General features: G+C 56.6%; 1 protein-coding gene across 1 annotated transcript; it reads right to left on the bottom strand.

Moving 5' to 3' along the window:
• Positions 1-2996: 2996 nt before the first annotated feature.
• On the bottom strand, positions 2997-13631 carry SAPCD2 (suppressor APC domain containing 2). Its single transcript, XM_069873155.1, has 6 exons — positions 13198-13631; positions 8754-8887; positions 4604-4750; positions 4388-4489; positions 3818-3931; positions 2997-3432 (listed from the first exon to the last, which is right to left on the bottom strand). The coding sequence occupies exons 1-6, from the start codon at positions 13586-13588 to the stop codon at positions 3304-3306; spliced, it is 1017 nt and encodes a 338-aa protein (XP_069729256.1). The 5' UTR covers positions 13589-13631; the 3' UTR covers positions 2997-3303.
• Between the last annotated feature and the right edge of the window lie 6662 nt (positions 13632-20293).

Raw genomic sequence — 20293 nt, 5'->3', positions numbered from 1 at the left:
AGCCTCCCGACCCTCCAGCAGATCCATGCTCCCACTCAGCTTAGTGTCGTCCCCAAACTTGCTCAGGGTGCACTCGATGCCTTCATCCAGGTCATTGATAAAGACATTGAACAGGGCTGGACCCAGCACTGAGCCCTGGGGACACCACTTGTAACTGGCCTGTAACACGCTCTGCTTCCACTACCAGTCCCTCCATCACGAGGCTCCAGCAGCAGGACCCCCACATGCTCTTCCCCAGGCACTGCAGTCAATGCCTGCTGAGATGAGCGTGGACTGCATGGTGCTGCCCCTGGGTTTAACACCTCGAGCATGGAGGTGCTGCTTTGAGGGGGGTTGGAAGGAGCATCCCCAGTTATTCCCAGTGCAGACTGCACCTTCATGCAGCAGTTTCCAGATGTGACCAGACCCCTGGCTGTGCATTCACAGATCTGTGCAACCCAGTTCTAGCAGGTGCAGAGGCTGAAGAGAAGGGAAGATATTCACCCACGCCACCCAGCACATCACTGAACTGGCTACCATTCCAGGTCTGGTGGCTCCTGGAACATTGCTGCAGAGGGGCCAGCCCTAGTGTTCGTGGTGCCAGAGTGGACACAACCCAGACCAGTGAAGGCCAGCCACGAGTGGAATCCAGAAGCAGCGCAGCCAGGCCAGGGCCAGCAGCTCGAGGGGGACATCCCAGTCCCAGCAGCCCCATCATGGTTTCAGAGCTCCGCTGGCAGCAGCCTCACAGGAAGGGGGCCCAGGGCCAGCGCTGCCAGCCCATGGCCAGGATGGTGCCCTGGACCAGGGGTAGAGCTGCTCTGGCTCTGTACCGAGCAGCACGGACCAGGGACAATGATCCTCTCTGTCCTTTGAAAGCTCTCACAGGCTTTGCATCCAAGCAAAGACATGAATTGGGAACTTAGGACAATTATCGGCCGCTCCCCTTGGCCCTGTCTGGGACGCGTGGTTGTTCTCAGCACCACTTGAAAGAGGCCGCAGCAAAGATCCCGCTCCCAGCTGCAGGGGACTTGGCTGCAGTCCCTCTCCTGGCACGGGTGGCACGGGCAGCTCAACCCTGGAGGGCTCTGGGGGCCCAACCCACCCAACAGCATCGCTGTGCTGAGGGGCCAAGGAAGGTGTCTCTGGCCACCGTGGAGCCCTGGGCTCACCCCAAGCGGGTGTCGCAGCAGGACATGCCACAGGTACAGGGCCAGCCAGGTCCCCTCCAGCAAGGAGCAACTGCAGAGCATCAGAGTCCCCATGGCCAGCTCTGAGGGAGGGAGCTTGAAAAGAAATAAGAAGTTGTGAACAACACCAGCATGGCATGAGGAGTAAGAGGCCCCAGCATAGCTTCTGGAGGAGCTACCACATGAAGCTACAAGCACTACAAGGGGTGCTGGTGGCTTCATGACCCCTTCCCACAGCAGCCAGGAGACTGGAGGTCCCTAGCACAGAGCGCAGGGAAGCCCAGATGGGACAGGGAAGGGCATGGGAACACAGCCCGGAGCAGAAATGCCCTGGGCTCCTTGTGCTTAGGCCGTGACTGTGCAGCCTCAGCTCCCACCACACACTCCATGGGAGAGGACAGTCAGGTTCTCCAAAGCTCACAGCAGTAGATGGGCAGATTTAGGCAGAGAGACACAAGGATAAATAGTTCACCCCACTTTATTACCCCTACAGACCCTCCACTTAAAGAGAGTCACTTTGAGTTAAACCTCAGGCAAAACAGGCACTGGACACCAGAGGTGGCATCATGAAAGAGATGGCAGGCACCAATGCCCAGAGGACAACTAACACCCTACTCCTGCAGACAGGGGACAGGACTGGCCCTGGCCTCGCTCTTCCTCCCTCGCCCCGGCACCCTGCTGACCCTCACTCCAGCACAGCACAGCAGGCACGAGGGCAGAGCAGGAATTTGTGCCTTGCAGTGAGCTTCAGATCAAGAACCATCTCGGAGAGGAGCTGGATGGAACAGATTAGAACAGGAGTGAGAAAGCAATTGGTCTGCATGGTGCCCAGGGCAGGGCAGGCCATGCAGCTTCTGCTCAGCTCAGCGCCTTGTGCCACAGCATCGCATCAGGAAAGTCAGAGCTTTAATCAATGCTGAAGAGAAAGGTCTTGGAGCTATGAAGGGCCAAGTTTCTGCTACATGTCGGGGGCGGGGGGGAGGGTATCACAAAGATCTCCTCTAAAAGTACCATAAATACCAAGTACCAAGCCACAGGGGAAGACTTTGGTCAGCTCAGGTGGCATCACTGAGCTGGGTGGGCAGGAGGAGGCATCCTGAGATGCACCGGTCTAACAGGACCCATGCTTGGACCACCACCCCAGGCGACCAGCAGAGGGGTGCAGCTCACACTCGGGCTGTCAAGGCTGGAAGACAGCGCCCACCACCAGGACAGGCAACGCTGCCAGTTCTCCACTTGGAGATGTGCAAATGAAAAAGCCCATCAGCCTCCGCTGCAGTTAATACAAACCCTTGTCCTAAAGCCCCTCTGTGAAACCAGGCTTGTGCCAGCGTTCTTGCGCTGTAGGACAGCACCTCTGCTTTTAAAGTGATTGTTACAAAAATATAAACCTGTCATCAAAAAATATAAACCAGAAGTGTCTGCCTTCATTCGCACACAGCCTGAAAGAGCAGCTCAGAAGTACAGGCGACCTTGTCTGGGTCTATGGCTCATTAACTACTAAAGCCTGCAGACATGTAAACAGCGACTATGGCATCACTACCACAGACTGGGAGGAGGGATTATGCCAGGAGGAGCACCAGCTTGGGCACTGTGCTGGTCCAGGAGAGCGTGACCGTCAGGAAGAACTCAGGCAGCAGAACGGGGCCAGGTACATCTCTCTGGATTTTCAATCTTGTCTTCCGACAGCAGAACAAGCAGGAGTCAGGCCACCCTCCAACGGCCAGGCTTGCCCAGAGATGCCAGAGTGTTAAAGATGCATTATCTTTTTCCAAGAGCAGTCAAACGTCAGCCTCAGTCAGGCCAAGGGCATGGCAGCTCCGCCTGCCGGGGCAGTAGGGGCTGCAGCAGCTGCTCCCCCTGGCACATTGGGGATCATGGGGCTTGGGGCGTTAATCCCTTCAGCCTTATGAAACAGAAAAAGAGCAGCTTGAGAACAGCACGGCTGGAAAGCCCAGCAGAGAGCAGTGCAGGGAGGCTCCTCAGGCAGGGTAAGGGAAACACCTTCCCAGCTTCCTCCTGCAGCGATGCCACTGGCAGCTCCAGACCTCAAGATCTGGAGCAACAAGTGCAGTGGATTCTGGGCAAGAGTCCCTTTAGAGCCCTGGGAAGCTAAAGGATGCAGAGCAGAGCGCTAGATGAAGGTGGAGTCCAGCTGGCTTGTTTCATGGTTATTGCGGGCACGAGCCTCAAAGAGCTGCTTGATTAGGGCAGATTTCTCCTGCTCCAGCTGGGTGATGCGTTCACTCTTGTCGGTCACCTCCTGGATAGGACAGAGGAGGGAAACGCCGACGCATTTGCTATGCTGCAGGTGCTGCAAAGGTGTGAACCCTGGCAGGGTGGGTGCCCCTTTCCCAGCAGCCCAGCTCGCAGAGCCCAGCAGCAGCACCTGCACCCTCTCATTACCTGCACTTGCCACAGCCTTCTCCCTCTGGCAGGAATTTCCTATCCCTGCCCACAGACCCTCACCCAGCAAACACCTGAACACAGCTGAATGACAGAGGGTATCCAGGCACGGCCCACACACCCTTCTCTGGGATAGCCAAGGACGGCCAAGCTGAAGGAACACTCTCCACTGCCTTGCATTCCTTCGCTGGCCCCACCCCACCCCCCACAAGGCGATCTCCTTCCCCCATGCCCTCACTCACCTTGGTGAGGAGCCGGTTTTGCTCCTTCAGCATGTTGATGGCTTGCTGGGAGCCTGATGAGGCTGGGGACACCGCGGGGACCGGCCTGCTCAGAGCTGAGGAGGGGTTTGCTGGCTGCAGAGGAGTTGAAGGGAAGGGATGACACACAGAGCCTCCTTCCCGGTGGCACTCCCCAGCATTTCTCCAAGGCCAGGAGCTGTTTCTGTGGTACACGGGGAACTTGGAGAAGCCCAGCACAGGATTAAGACCCAGCACATCGCAGGGCATCCAGCAAGGCAGGCAGAGGTGGGAAACATTCCCACCTGTGTGCCCAGCTCCTGCCAGGAGCCCAGGACAGACAGCTCTGTGAGGGCTGACTCAACACCTCAGCAGGATGACAACGGCTACGACTTTTTGGGGATCTCCTTTAGTCCCCCAAATACTCGAGCATCCTCCAGACCAGCTGAGGACCAGCTGTGCTGTGAAACTCTCGCAGCTCAGACGTCAGCCCAACCAGCAGCACGAGGTGGACAACAGGGTGGGTCCAAAGCTCACGCAAACAACTACAAGCAGCTCATCTGCTGCTCTTACCTTGCCGACAGTGGAAAGGAGGTCACCCAGGCAGCGGTTCACCTCCTGCAGCTTGGGGACCAGGCACCCCAGGTGGCTCTGCCCGCCCTCAGGGAGGAATTCCTGCAGTTGAGGAGAAAGAAGAGGCTAAGGGTCCTGGGGCTGGCTCCAAAACCCCAGTGCAGCCCCAGACCCTACCAAGCACATGGGCACCCCAAGAACAAGCCTCAAACTCACAGCACTGGTTTTGTTCTTCCCCAGGAGCCTCTGGCGTTCCTGCATGAGCTGGATTTGCTGTTGGTACCACTCCCGGGCGCGCTCTACCAGCTCCAGACCCTGCAGCAGGAAATCCTTCTCCTGTTCCAGCTCCTTCATGTGCTTCAGCTGCAGGACAGAATACGCAGAGGTGCCATGCCCACCCCACCAAGGCCTGGTCAAGCCCCGGGAGCTGTTTCCTCACAAGACACAGAGGGATATGGATACAGGCAGGGCTCTCAGCCCTTCTTCGCATGGTTGCTGCCTATAGCTGCTTTGGGGGAAGAGTACAGTCTGGGAGAAGAACCAAAGCTGGTGAAGAACGGTCCAGCCGCCTCCACCGTCCTGCTCCCCACTCCACAAGGTTGTTTATCTGCCTTGTATTTGCCCAGGAGCACAGCAAGAGCACGGCCTGCAGCTGCCCCCCAACACCCTTAAAGCTCAGAGTGCCAGCCAGCACCACAAATACACATGGCTTTCAGCGAGTGGCAAGCAGCCGAGCTGAACAGGCAACTGGAAGCCAAGGGAAAATCTGCAGCCTGCTGCTTCCCACCCTGTTTTATCCCCGAGGCACACCCCAGCTGAGCAGAGCACAGCGTACGTTTCTGCCGAGTGTTTTTCTCCCAGTCTTTGAGACTCAAGCACCTGGAGAGGGACCTGGGGACATTTATACGCCTGAAGCACAGCTACAAGGGTGCCCGGGGCCCCTGCCCCCCTGACACCTTCTCCTGCAGCCCCTCGGCACTGCACTGGCATGGGTGATCACAGAGGTGGTGAGAGAAGAGGGGACATCCCTGAGGAACAGTGACCACTGCAGCGACTCTTTCATCAGCCCTCACCCAGTGGGCCCAGAGCTCCTGCCTCCCTTCTCCGGAGCCACACTGCCAGCTCCCCCAGCCCCTGCCCCAACTCCACACCAAGGACCCGTGGTGCTGCCGGCCACACTGCCTCTGCCTTCTCTGCCACAAAACAGCCTGTGGTCCAGGAGACGTGCCTCCAGGCACCAGTGGCACTTTCATAAAATCACAAAATGGTTTGGGTTGGAAGGGACCTCAAAGCCCATCCAGTCCCACCCTCTGCCATAGGCAGGAACACCTCCCACTGGATTCGGTTGTTCAAAGCCCCATCCAAACTGGGCTTGAAGCCCTCCAGGGATGGGGCAGCCACCACTGCTCTGGGCAACCTGGGCCAGAGCATCACCATCCTCATCATGAAGAATTTCTCCCCAATGTCTAATCTATATCTTCCCCCTTCCAATTTAAAACTGTTCCCCCTCATCCTGTCCCTGCACTCCCTGATCAAGAGCCCCTCCCCAGCTTTCCTGGAGCCCCTTTCAGGACTGGAAGCTGCTCTAAGGTCTCCGCACAGCCTTCTCTTCTCCAGGCTGAACAACCCCAACTCTCTCAGCCTGTCATTAGAGCAGAGATGCTCCAGCCCTCAGATCACCCAGACTCAATCACTCAGAAGCTGTTGGATGCTCCGGAACCTCTCCTGATGCTTTGGAGAGCATCGGGATGGGAAGGAACAGATCCTCATCCCTGGGGACAAGCAAGACCACACACCAAGACCTGCTTCAGGCCACCAGTACCTCCCCATCCGCACTGCCAGCCCCAGCGCCTTCCAGCCACCCCAGGCCAGCCACCCTTTACACCAGGGCTGCTCTTGCTCCCGCTGCTCCTGGAAATACTGTTTGCAACGCGACAGCCCCCACCTCCATGCATGTACAGACAAACCCAAGGGGACGTACCCAGAGGAAGAAGTGCAGAGCCTTGGTGCTATGCAGGCTGTTGCTGAGGGGGATGAAGAAGGTGTTGTAGGTAGCAAAGACCCCTACCCAGCTCGGGCTGTAGCCCGCGACCGTCTGGCCTGCCCTGCTCCCACCAGCCTTGCTGGCCAGCACGGTGACAGGAGGAAGAGGTAGCATCCCACAGAGTAGCGGGACATCACCACAGCTCGCCAAGGATGGGGACCTCTGGGGTAGAGACAGCTTCTGGGGCAGGAGGACAGAGGTGTGGACTACCCGGGGTAGAAAGGGAGGGGACAGTGCCCTGCCCGGGGCTGCCTGCATATGAAAGCACTGAGCCTCTTCCAGAAGATCTCATCCCAACTACGCCCTGGGGCCACGGGGAAATCAGGGCGATCGATGATGGACTGGCTGAAAAACACCAGCTGAGGGGACTTCAGCTCTGGTGGCATGAAGGGTCCTGGAGCTGTGCTGCAGCCCCCTCACCTCTGCTTTGCTGTCCAGGATGAACCCATCCTAACACACCCTGGGGTGCAGGACGGATATCAGACCTCCACCCCCTGGGTTTCAGCAAATCAGCACAATCACAGCAAATGCCGGGACTCTGTGGGGGCCAACGTCCTCCCGGCATCACAGGGGAGGCAACAGCCCCATCCTGCACAGGGATTTGGTCCTTGCTGGGCTCAAACCTTCTCTGACTGTCTCTTTAGGCTCAGAAGTGCCCAAAGGCTCCTGCTGGGGTGCCAGGGAAGGCTTCTCACCTGTAAGACAGGGACAGACAGCCCTGCTCCGGAGGAAGGAGCTCACAAAAGGCAATGCAGCACTTGAGTACCAAGGGAGGGGGAAAGGCAGCGGACCTCCCTCCCACTGCCACCACAACACCTTGAGGAAGGAGAGGCACGGGCAACACAATCCCAGCTCTTGGCGAGGCAGACTGGCCACCAGCCCCTCCTTGCCAGTACCAGGAAGACTTCGAGCTCATGGCAGTGCTGGGCTCCAGCCTGGTCTGCAGGAACAGGGAAGAGGGACCTTCCAAACCAGCAACCCGCAGACACCAAAGTCCTGAGAACCAGAGACCCTCCCTATCCTCAGATGTACACACTGACATTCATTACTCCTTGCCAGCACCACTCAGCAGGGCCCACCTCAGTCCCAAAGCACGCCAACCCCTTGCATGGCTGCAAGCCCAGCAAACCAGGTGAGCACAACTGTCCCATCCCAGGCCAGGTGTCGGAGCATGTTATGTTATGACAAAAAGGGGAGATTGAGATTAGATCTTAGGAAGAAATCTGTTACTATGAGGGCGAGGAGGCCCTAGCCTGGGTTGCCCAGAGAAGTTGTGGCTGTGGAGGTGTTCAAGGCCAGGTTGGATGGGCTTTTGAGCCCCCTGAAACAGTGAGAGGTGCCCCTGCCCATGGCACGGGGGTAGAACTGGATGGCCTTTGAGGTCACTTCCAACTTGAACCATTCTATGATTATATGACTTTATGACCCCAAGGCCAGGGCTAGGCTGCAACTGATACTGCCCGAGCCACCGGTCAGCTCAACTGGGCTTGCGAAGCCAAGGGACAGGGTGTGAGAAGCAGATGTGTAGAGGTGACAGTTGCGGTCTTGGCAGCAGCTCTGATGCCAGCTGAAGCTCGACCCACCAATCACTCATCCTGCAAGACAGGTTCTGGCTCTCTTTCCAGGAAGATGTAGCTTAAGCTTGTGGGCAATGTGCCTAGGCAGCTCCTCCATCCCACCTGGGAGCAGCAGAGATCCTTTCATCCAGGCAATGTGATCCAAGCCGCTCCATTCAGGGATGGAGAGGGGAGCTGATCCCTCCATTGTGGGGTGCTTGGCCAAATCCAATGCTGATTTCTCTGCAGTACTGGCAAAAATTCTCTCAGGAGCCAGAAGGACCAGCACGTCTGAGCCTCGAGCTAGAGAGAACATCTGGCAAGGGACACAGCCCAGCACCACCGCTCGCCAGTGCAGGCTGTACCTGACCTGACCTGTTTGAAAGGCCCAGACAGCCACCTGTTCCCGCACCTATGTGTTTGCCTTTCCCTGACCAAGTTTTTGCTCATGAGGAAGGCACCTGTGCAGTCACACACAGGCTTTGTGGGCTGAGCCCAGTCCATGGGCGGGCAGGGGAACATCTGCCTCTTCCCTGTCCAGCACCATCTGGGACAGAAAATGCCTCAGAAGTAACTGCAGGACCTCTGCATACACCAAAAGAGCTTTGTATCCAAAATACCAGGATCTGCCCAACAACCCAGAGCTCACACGTGCAGCGTGGGCAGCGGGGAGCCACAGCCCAGACAGAGCTGGAGGCAGTAGTGAAGGACTCCAGGAATCCACCCTTCCCCAGAGACCACAGGCCCCTTTGCTTGAGCCCCTTACCATGCTGAAGTCCACGCCGTTGGTGATGGTGTGTCTCCGGTGTTCTGCACGTCCCCTCTGATGCCTCCGAGTGTCCCCAGCCCCTGGGTGGCTGCCATCTCCCTGGGACTGGCCAGCAGCCTTAGCATCACTCCCTGGAACAGACGAAAACATAAGACTACCAGCTGCTTGCAACAAAAACCTCCTCACAACCACTGCTATTAGATGCTGTGCAGGGTGGTCTTGCAAAGAGACGTGGCAGGGAGCAGCAGAGTAAAACACCAGCCCTGCGTGCCTGCCCACATCTCCGTAGGACAGGGCAGGCTTCAGCAACCACTTCCTTGGATACACCAGGCTAGGAACAGACCTTGGTGTTATTTTCTGCAAAAAGCAGGCAGCTTCCAGGCAACGCTGTTTCAGACCTGGCACAGGCAATTAAACCATCAATTAATTAAACCCTCATCCTGTCCTCAAGAGACCCCTCCAGAGGAGGCCACAGAGATGATGTGAGGGCTAGAGCACCCCCCATACAAGGTCAGGCTGAGAGAGTTGGGGTTGTTCAGCCTGGAGAAGAGAAGTCTGCAAGGAGACCTTAGAGCAACTTCCACTACTGATAGGGGCTCTGGAAACCTGGGGGGCTCTTGATCAAGAGGGGCAGGGATAGGATGAGGGGGAACCATTTTTGGCTGAAAGGGTGGAGATTGAAATGAGATCTTGGGGAGAAATGTTTGGCTGTGAGAGTGAGGAGGCCCTGGCCCAGGTTGCCCAGAGCAGTGGTGGCTGCCCCATCCCTGGAGGTGTTCAAGGCCAGGATGGATGGGACTTTGAGCAACCTGATCCAGTGGGAGGTGTCCCTGTCCATGGCAGGGGGTGGAACTGGATGGGCTTTGACGTTCTTTCCAACTCAAACCATTCCATGATTCTATGATTCTATCCTATCTTGCAAAAGACAGATCTTAGTAGACACAACGCTGGGGCAAATCCTATTTTTGCAGACTGAGTCCACTCTGGCAGGTTTGAGGCTGGCTCAGACACCTCCCGCCTGGGCTGCCCATGCGGCAGAGCAGGTATTGACTGGGCACCTGCGGTAAAGTCAGAACAAAGTGCTTGGCGAACTTGCCAGAAATGCAGCCCTGCGGCCACGGCCAAGCTGGCAGAGCACCTCCCTGCCACCCCAATCCGCAGCGCCGGGGCAGCCAGGGGTGCAGCCAGCACCCTTCCCGACGGGCCCGGGCAGGCCTCCTGCCACACCTCCCTTCCTGCCCCAGTCTCCTGCCACATCCCCAGCAGACCCTGCCCCGTGCTCTCCCCACAACTGCAGATCACCCTGCTCTCTGCAACTCTCCTCCAGAGCTGCTTTCCCATCGTGGCTTTCAAAGAGAAGCAGCGCAGAAGCACACAGAAAAGGCAGACAGTGAGGCAGCTGGGGAAAACTTTTCCTCGGGACCACTCCCCATGCATCTCCCAGCCCCTCATCCTTCTGGGCTGGCACAGGTCTGGCAAATTCCCTGCTGAGCAGGCCCAAAGAGCATAGCATCACCTGGGCCAGCACATTGCTGCCTACTGCTCCACAAATCTCCTCAGCCAAGCACATGGACACAATGGAAGAGGGATATGGGGCAAGAGAGGGCAGCCATGGCCACGGGACCCATCCTTCACCTTGAAGGCAACAAGATCTGGGAAAGCAGCACCATGCTGGGGCTGCCAGTGCTTCCATGTCTGCACTGGTAGGCTCTGGGGGCAGCAGCAACACTGCACAAGCCCCTCACTCAGCCTGTCACTAGGGAAAGAGGTCACCATGGCATGGGAAAATCCTTCTTCTCCTCCATTACGGCATCCTGCTTCTCCTACCAGTAAGGGCTGCAGTGCAGACAGGCTTCCAGCACATCAATAAACACCCATTCATCTGTTCTGCCAGCTGTATTAGCTTTCAGACACCCAAATCTATCTGGGAGGAACCCAGCAAGACCAGTGCAATCACACACAGGTTCTCCTAGCAGAACTGGAGCACATCCTGCTTGGGAAGCTGGGGAACAGCCCCCAAATCAAGGGTAGCTTTAATAGACAGAATCCCAAAGCAAAGCCAGGAGCAGCTGCAGGGTAGAAACAACATGTTAAGAAGTTTTTTGCTGCTATTTAACATTTGGAAGTGCCAGGTGGAGCTGAGCTGAAGTTGTGATGAGAAGGTGCTCCCTGGTCAACGGAGCAACGTACACCTGATCAGACAGTGCAGTGGCTGAAGCAGAACTCCTGCTGATAAGCTGGGATCAGTTCTTCTTAGGCAACGAGCAGGACCAGCTGTCCAGAGGCGGAAGAGATCCTGCCATGAGATATGGGATGTCCTCCTCCTTCCCAGAGTCCCTCTGCCCCTGCAGTACGAGGGTCCAGCAGACCAAGCAAGCACTCAGGATGGAGCAGACACCTCATGGCCTTTTTACACATTTATGTACCTGTCCTTGGCAATGGTCCCAACAACAGCTACCTACAAGCCATCCCTCCTTCCGGCCAGCACCACCAGCTCTCCAGGCAGCTGCTGTAGTCATGTGCTTGCTCCTTTCCAGGGCAGAGCTTTCAAGTCATTGTTTATTTAAGAAGCAGGATTTTTTTCAGGTTTTTCCAGATTTACACTCTTGGCACTAGAAGAACCATCCTGCTCAGTGATAATCCCCTGGATGAGGCTCCAGGAGTCTGGAGGTTAAATGGAAAGCAGGGAACTTCAGCCATGGTTAAAGTTCCTTCTCCACCCAGCAGAAGGGACTGGGAGGGAGCGGGTGGGAAGGGAAACCAGCCCAAACAACTTTCCCAAGGTAGAAGTAGTCAGCGCGCTCAAGCACTGCAAGAGCAAGCACCAGCTCCTCACAGACCTTTCTGCCTGCAGCCCCCAAGCACTTCACAAACCCAGACTAAGAATTATTACCTACACCAGTTAAGTCCAGAAGCCTGGTTCCCTTGTAAGGTCTCCTACTAACTAGCAATAAATCAAGATGCCAATGGCTATAAATTGGGGAGGGGCAGATTTAGACTAGACATAAGGAGGAATTTCTTCACAGTGAGGGTGGTGAGGCCCAACAGTGCAGCTCCCTGAGGCCACCCTCCCATTTCGTTATTGCTTAATTATTATTGTAAATAGTATTGCAGAATTATCCGAATAAAAAGGTTGGATTGGGTTTTGCCATTTTTTTCTGCCCCAAACGTGGATGAAATCGTGACCCAAGCATTTCTGAGAGGCCTCTAAGCACGGAGCCCCCCTGAGTGCACGGCTGCTCTGGGACTGCGGTGCTCACTCCAGGGAAGCTCTTGGAGACCCCAGGACCTGGTGACTCCTGAGTGGAGCAGCAGCATCACCCATGCCGGGGAAGGTCACCTCCACTGGGGACACACACAGACACATCACAGCAAAGCCCTTAATTCCTTCTGTCACGGCTATAAACAGACCCGCTCGCACACCAGGAGGGATGTGAAGGGGAGCACAGACCCAGGGCGGAGAGGGCAGCGAGGCACTTGCCCCTGGAGAAGAGGAGGCTGAGGGGAGACCTCATTGCTCTCTATAACTACCTGAAAGGAGGTTGTAGAGAGGAGGGTGATGGCCTCTTCTCCCAAGTGACAGGGGACAGGACGAGAGGGAATAGCCTCAAGCTCCACCAGGGGAGGTTTAGGCTGGACATTAGGAAAAAATTCTTCACAGAAAGGGTCATTGGGCACTGGGACAGGCTGCCCAGGGAGGGAGTTGAGTCACCTTCCCTGGAGGTGTTTAAGGCATGGGTGGACGAGGTGCTAAGAGGAATGGTTTAGTGTTTGATAGGAATGGTTGGACTCGATGATCCCGTGGGTCTCTTCCAACCTGGTTATTCTATGATTCTATGATCCCACTTTGCCCCAGTTTTGCTCCCCAAATCCACAACCAAACTCAGCAGCAGCCGCTTTTGCAGAGTTTCCCACCAGCCCTGCGGGAGGAGCTCGCTGCTGGCTCCATCCCAGGGCAGAGAACAGGGGAGACCCCAACCACCCTGCTGCACTCCAGCCTCTGGCCACCGAGACGCACGCACCCCGGGGCCGCCCGCATCCCCAGGACCCCCACATCCCGGAGACCATCTGCATCCCCAGGATCCCCGCATCCCCAGGACCCCTGCATCCCGGGGATGGCCTGCATCCCCAGTACACCCGCATCCCCAGGGACCCCCCACATTCCGGGACTCCAGCACCCCGGGGATCGCCCGCATCCCGGAGACCACCCGCATCCCCAGGGACCCCGCATCCCCAGGACTCCCGCATCCCTGAGACCACCTGCATCCCCAGGACACCCGCATCCCCAGGACCCCCCCATCCCTGAGACCACCTGCATCCCCAGGACCCCCGCATCCCGGAGACCACCCGCATCCCCAGGGACCCCCCGCATCCCCAGGACCCCCGCATCCCGGGGATCGCCCGCATCCCGGGGACCCCCGGGCTCGCCCCCGCCGCTCACCTCTGCCGCGGGGCTGGCCGCTGCCCGGCCCCCGCCGCCCGGCGCCGCCCCCCCTTCGCTCCTCGTTGCCGCTCGGGCTGGGGGGCGGCTCTGCGCCCCGGCGGGCGCCGTCGGCGGGGCCGTCGGGCAGGGCGGCGCGCAGCCCCAGCACGAAGCGCTCGAAGGTGAGGAACCCGCTGGGCGGCGCCGCCCGCCGCAGCCCCGCCAGCACCCCCGCGGGCAGCTCCCGCGCCTCCGCGCCGCGCCAGCGCGACTCGATCTCCCGCAGGTGCACGTAGCCCCGCTGCCGGTCGTCCAGGATGTCGAACAGCGTGCGCAGGCTCTGCAGGAACGCGCGGGGCAGCCCCTCGGTGCCGGCGGACGGCGCCCGCTCCCCGCGCTCCGGGGCCATCGCGCCCCGCGCCCGGCGCCGCTCCCGAGCGCTGCCGCCCGCGCCGGCCGCGCGATCCCATTGGCTGCCGGCGGGAGAACTGCGCGATCCCATTGGCTGCCGGCGGGAGACCAGCGCGATCCCATTGGCTGCCGGCGGGAGAACTGCGCGATCCCATTGGCTGCCGGTGAAGGAACTGCGCGATCCCATTGGCTGCCGGCGGGAGAATTGCGCGATTCCATTGGCTGCCGGGGCGGAGCCCGAGCGCGCCCGCTGGCTCGGATCGCCCATTGGCCGGCGGCGCGGGGGCGGTGGCCAATCGCGGGGCAGGAGGACGGCGGTTTGAGTTGCCGGCGGCGCCCGGGGTGCGCGGCGTGGGGAGGGGCGGGTGGGCAGGCGGAGCGGCCCCGCCCCATCCCGGAGAGATCATAGAATCATAGAATAACGAGGTTGGAAGAGACCCACCGGATCATCGAGTCCAACCATTCCTATCAAACACTAAACCATGTCCCTCAGCACCTCGTCCACCCATGCCTTAAACACCTCCAGGGAAGGGGACTCAACCCCCTCCCTGGGCAGCCTCTGCCAGTGCCCAATGACCCTTTCTGTAAAGAATTTTTTCCTAATGTCCAGCCTGAACCTCCCCTGGCGGAGCTTGAGGCCATTCCCTCTTCTCCTGTCCCCTGTCACTTGGGAGAAGAGCCCAGCTCCCTCCTCTCCACAACCTCCTTTCAGGTAGTTGGAGAGAGCAATAAGGTCTCCCCTCAGCCTCCTCTTCTCCAGGCTAAACACCCCCAGCTCTCTCAGCCGTTCCTCATAAGGCCTGTTCTCCAGCCCCTTCACCAGCTTTGTTGCCCTTCTCTGGACTCGCTCCAGAACCTCAACATCCTTCTTGTGGTGAGGGGCCCAGAACTGAACACAGGATTCGAGGAGCGGTCTCACCAGTGCCGAGTACAGAGGGAGAAGAACCTCCCTGGACCTGCTGGTCACGCCGTTTCTGATACAAGCCAAGATGCCATTGGCCTTCTTGGCCACCTGGGCCACTGCTGGCTCATGTTCAGTTGCTGTCAACCAACACGCCCAGGTCCCTCTCCTCCAGGAAGCTTTCTAGACAGACTTCTCCTAGTCTGTAGCACTGCATAGGGTTGTTGTGCCCCAAGTGCAGGACTCGGCATTTGGCCTCCTTAAACCTCATGCCATTGGTCTCAGCCCAGCGGTCCAGCCTGTTCAGATCCCTTTGGAGCCTCCCGACCCTCCAGCAGATCGACACTTCCACCCAGCTTAGTGTCGTCCACAAACTTGCTAAGGGTGCACTCGATGCCTTCATCCAGGTCATTGATAAAGACATTGAACAGGGCTGGACCCAGCACTGAGCCCTGGGGAACCCAACTTGTCACTGGCCTCCAGCTGGATTTCACACCATTTCCCACCACTCTCTGGGCCCTCCATCCAACCAGTTTTCCCCCCAGGACAGTGTGCGCCTGTCCAGGCCTGAGGTGACAGTTTCCCAAGCAGAATGCTGTGAGAAACTGTGTCAAAGGCTTTGCTGAAGTCCAGGAAGATCCATCCACAGCCTTTCCCTCATCCAGCAGCCGAGTCACTTTGTCATAGAAGGCAATCAGGTTAGTTTGGCAAGACCTGCCTTTTGTGAACCCATGTTGACTGGGCCTGATCACCCGGTTCTCTTGCATGTGCTTCATGATAGCACTCAAGATCACCTACTCCATGACTTTCCCTGGCACTGAGGTCAGACTGACAGGCCTGTAGTTCCCTGGACAGAGTGTCCTGCTCCATCCCACCACCCTCCAGCCCCTGCATCCCTTCTTCCCTGGTTCTTTCCCCCGGAGGGTGGTAGAGCACTGGAACATCTCCCAGCTTCTGCTGATGGTGGGGATGAACGGCTTCAGAGAGTTGGGGCATTGCATCTCAAAGACACTGTAACTTTTTAAAAAGCAAAGCATTTTGCTTTATAAGCAGAGATACCTGAAGACCTCACGTCCATAAAGACACCAGAGAGAACCCAATTAGTGAAAAGTGTGAGAATTAATTGATAAGTTTTGCTGCGGCTGGTTGGTATGTTTAATAATCTTGTCATATAAATCTGTCTTGTATCAGGAGATAATATGCAGGCAATCTCCAGATATGGACAAATAACCTGAAAGAATAAACACTCTCTTAGATTTGCAAGAATTTATTGATATGCTTAGTTGTCTAGCAAGATGTAGTTGTCTTATGTCAAGAGATAACCTGAAGAAAGTCTCCAGGCATGGTTGGATAATCCAAAAATTAATGAGCATTCTTTGAAGATTTATATGGTTCTTTGTCTAAAACTAGTATATATAGTCACTGCTTTTGTAAGATGTTATGCCTTTTTTGGAAGGACATCCAATTCAGCGCTGAATTGTAAAATAAAAATATTATTGCCTTTGCTGCGAGGACTTTGTCCTTTTCAATATTTTGCCAGTGAATGAGTTTGGGTTTGGGTTTTTCTTGTTCTTGTCACTGAATCACTCATCATAGAATCACAGAATGGTTCTGGTTGGCAGGGACCTTACAGGTCATACAGTCCAACCTCCTGCAGAAACAGGGACATCCTTAGCTCAATCAAAGGTTGTCAAAGTCCCATCCAGGACTGTTGGAGAGGTCATGACCAGCCCCATACATGCACCCTGCAAAAGCCACCGCACAGCCAAAAGCTTGGCTCCAGCTCTACCAGCACAGCTGGCTCCAGCCTCGGGAAGAGCCCAGCAGGTGCAGGCAGGTGCTGGGGGCGATACTCACAGGATCATAGAATCATGGAATGGCTTGGGTTGGAATGGACTTCATGGCCCATCCAGTTCCACCTCCTGCCATGGGCAGGGACACCTCCCACTGGATCTGGTTGCTCCAAGACACATCCAACCTGGCCTTGAACCCCTCCAGGGACGGGGCAGCCACCACTGCTCTGGGCAGCCTGGGCCAGGGCCTCCCCACCCTCACAGCAAAACATTTCTTCCTAAGATCTCATCCCAATCTCCCCTCTTGCAGCTCAAAACTGTTCCCCTTCATCCTCTCCCTGCCCTCCCTGATCCAGAGCCCCTCCCCAGCTTTCCTGGAGCCCCTTTCCATACTGGAAGCTGCTCTAAGGTGTCCCCACAGCCTTCTCCAAGCTGAACGACCCCAACTCTCTCAGCCTGTCCTCGTACAGGAGGTGCTCCAGCCCTCGGATTATTTCAGTTTTGTTATATTGGGGCCAGCCCAAGCTCCTCTGATTGACAGAGCCATCTCCGGGTTTGGGGTTTTTTTTAATATAAACACCCTAATTACTCACTTCTTCCTCCAAGCTACAGGGAAGCACCCCCTGCCATTCAAACCCAGCCCAGCTCCCCCCTCACCACTGGCCTGCAGGCACTGGCAGGGACATCACAGCTCTGGTCTGTGAAAGGCAATGGGTGTCTGGTGTCCCCTAGAAGACTGCTGGCAGGTCAGTGTGTCCCGCCACCCAGCATGTTTCACCACCCAGCCTGTCCCACCACCCAGTGTGGCCATCCTTGGGAAGAGAGGCCACAGCAGCAAGCCCAAGCCCAGCAGAGCCCTAGGGGAAAAGGGTGTGGGTGGAGGAGGCTGGGGCACCTTCCTCCATCTCACTGTCCTGGACCCCAGCAGCACATAGCTGTGAATCTTGACTCTGCAGAGGACAGAGTGGCTGCAGACATGAGGTTGGCTCCTGATGACCATGTCCAAGCAGATTCTGTGAGCCTCTGCTGCTCTTCCTGCAGGAGAACAAGGTTTGGTGGGGATCCAGCCACAGGTCTGTGGGCTCAGTGCAACTGGTGTTAACCCCTTCTTTCAGCCCCAAAGCTGAGCAGGTAGAGAGAATCACTTTGATCAGGGTGCCAACATGTAAATCCAGAAATGCATCCATCCCAGGAAACCAGAGGGTAAAGAGGGAGCGTGGTGCAGAGACCCAGCAGATTTTTCTTTGGGGCAGGGCTCTCTCGTCTGATCTTCCCAGTTCTGAAATGCCACCGTGTTTTCCATCTTGCTGCTGACAGGGCCTCTTGAGGAGGCCTCCGAGGACACACACTGTTTGCTTTGGAGGGGGCTGGGCACTTCCCACAAAGTTCCTTTTCTTTCCTCCAGACTGTTTTTGCCCTTGGAAGGCTGGCGAGCAGGAAGCCTGGCAGTCCGGGCTGGGAGAAGGGCAGTGGCGGGGGCGAGGTTGGTCCTGGGGTGGCAGTAGTTTTGTTTGATCACTCTGTGCCATCCATCAGTCTGTAGAGTGGGAATTCGTGCTGGTAGGAATCAGCTGCTCTCGGTGTCCAGTCACCCCTCCAGCTGATGGGGTCTCAGCACAATGAGTTTAAATATAGGGAGTAGTCTGGGGCCTCACTGGAAGTGCAATGGATGCTGCAAGGCTTCTGGTCAGAATCCATCAGGCAGCTGCTCTGATCTGTTCCCAGAGCCAGGTGTCACTCCTGTGAGAGCAGGAGCAGCTCCTGGCAGCAGGCAGCAACAGTCCTGCCACAGCCACAAACTACCCAGCTTTCCCTGTTGTTCTGGGAATGACTGTAAAGCAGCATTTCTTTGGGGGACACATTGGTGGGTGCATGTATCATAGAACTGTAAAGTGTCCTGGGTTGGAAGAGACTCACAGGGATCAAGTACAACGCCTGTCCCTGCACAGGACACCCCAACATTCTCACCGTAGGGCTGAGGGCCTTGGCCAAATGCTGCTGGAATATCATCAGGCTTGGTGCCGTGTCTGCTGCCCTGGGAGCTGCTCCAGGGCTCCACCACGCTCTGGGGAAAGAACCTTCTCTTAATATCCAACCTAACCCTCCCCTGGTGCATCTTCTTGCCATTCCCTCAGGTCTAGAAAGAAGAGATCAGTGCCTGCTTTTTCTCCCCCTGTTCTGAGGAAGCTGCAGACTGAAGCCAGGCCCTAAAACTAAGCACTTTTCTCCCTCGTGGTCACATACCCAACCCTAATGGAGCAGCATTTAGCTGTGACAATGGAAGAAATGGGACAACACACAACGATCAATGTGATCCAAGTGAAGCTGCTTTATTTGGGTTTGTTCTGCTTTCATAAATTGTTTAACCTTAGCCTGCCTTCAACAGCCAGCTTCCTAATTTGCATTAACACAACAGAGTTGTAATGAGCAACAGAAAATAATTCCTGTCTAAATAAATAGTAAATTGATCCACGTTTGGACTTTGTGTTGTTAACTCAACTATAACAGAGTCGTTATAGCCATTTATAACCTTGAAGACCCTGGCTAAGGCTTCCCAACTCCACCCAGCCTCAGTGCTTGGGCTGCCCATTAAATGCTGTAGCCACCCATCACTTAGCTATCTGCTTTGGAGTGCTGGAGCCTATTTTAATGGAAGTTTTCCCATCCCACCTTCATGTCTGTGTTGCCTTTGTGCTTCCTTCCTGCTCTCTTGGGTTGTCCTTTCTGCTGTATCTGATTCAGTTGTTTTTATCGCTTTAGAGAAGGAAATTTCTCCCCAGCAGGGTGTGATGGGTTGTGGAATGAGCCTGGGGGACTCTGTGTAGCAGAACAAACCTGTTCTGGTGGGTGGAGGAGTCTGAGGGTGGAAGTGTGGTTCACTCTGGCTCTTCTAGGAGAGCTGAGATCCCACGGCCACAGGATACCAGAGCTGCAGGCTGGGGTGCTTTCAAGGTGAGGCAGCAAGGGCTGTACGAGTTCTGCAGGGAAAGGCAGGCCTAGATTTATGAGTTGGATCTGGCAGAGCCTTTTCTGATGTGTAAGGGTCACTGGTTATGCAGGCATCACAGCCTTCCAGTACTGATAGGGGCTCCAGGAAAGCTGGGGAGGGGCTCTTGATCAGAGGTCCCAGGGATAGGACAAGGGGGATGGTTTTCAGCTGAAAGAAGGGATATTGAGATGAGATTTTAGGGAGAAATTCTTCATGATGGGGGGGGGGGGGGGGGGGGCTGGCCCAGGTTGCCCAGAGCAGTGGTGGCTGCCCCATCCCTCCAGGATGTTTAAGGCCAGTTTGGATGGGGCAACCTGATCCAGTGGGAGGTGTCCCTGCACGTGGCAGGGGTGGAACTGGATGGGCTTTGAGGTCTTCTCCAATCCAAACCATTCTATGATTTTATGATTCACACACCAACCAAGCACTGAATGCAGCCATGGTCTGAGGAGAGTTTGTGTGAATGGGAGCAGAGTGAATGTTTGGAACCCCCAGATTCTGCCCAAGCAGGAGCTGTGTGCAGTGAAACAGAAGCTTTGACAACTATCAGGATCCTTCCCCACCTGACAGTCCCAGCCAGATGGGCTCCAGGTCCCCTGACTCTGGTCACATGCAGAGAAGCAGCTGTGGCTGCACATGGGTTTGTCCCATGCCGGTCCCCCTGTGCCCAGCCAGGCGGGCAGGGTGCCACGGCACAGGGAATCCTGCCAGGCTGACCAGCCGTGAGACTGGAGGGAATTCACCAGGGGCTGGAGGGCAGGAGCACAGGACATTGTGCTGTCCCTGGGCTCAGCAACCTGCCTTCCATCACCTTGTGATGGGCCCAGTCCTGGCTTTGGTCTGGTCACCTCACCGATGCCGGAGCGGGATCCCTCTGACTGGGATTGGGACGTGTGAGCCAGGGCCCTGACCCTCCAGCAGCCACGGCTCGGGGGGGCAGATCGTGCTGCTTTTAATTGACCCCAAGAGCTTTTCAATTTGGGTGCCAAGAGGGGCCTGAGACTGTCCTGGGTACAAAGG

This window comes from Phaenicophaeus curvirostris, chromosome 20 (genome assembly GCF_032191515.1).
Source record: "Phaenicophaeus curvirostris isolate KB17595 chromosome 20, BPBGC_Pcur_1.0, whole genome shotgun sequence".
Taxonomy (NCBI): Eukaryota; Metazoa; Chordata; class Aves; order Cuculiformes; family Cuculidae; genus Phaenicophaeus; species Phaenicophaeus curvirostris.
This window is presented reverse-complemented; position numbering and strand designations above follow the sequence as displayed.

What these genes read in the sequence shown, in the direction of transcription:
- SAPCD2 (XM_069873155.1), bottom strand. Translation starts at nt 13,588, where the DNA reads ATGGCCCCGGAGCGCGGGGAGCGGGCGCCGTCCGCCGGCACCGAGGGG. An exon ending in ACGGCGTGGACTTCAGCATG is followed by an intron (nt 4,751 to 8,753) that starts GTAAGGGGCTCA and finishes TCTGTCCTGCAG; the next exon opens with CTGAAGCACATGAAGGAGCT. An exon ending in GGAAGAACAAAACCAGTGCT is followed by an intron (nt 4,490 to 4,603) that starts GTGAGTTTGAGG and finishes CCTCAACTGCAG; the next exon opens with GAATTCCTCCCTGAGGGCGG.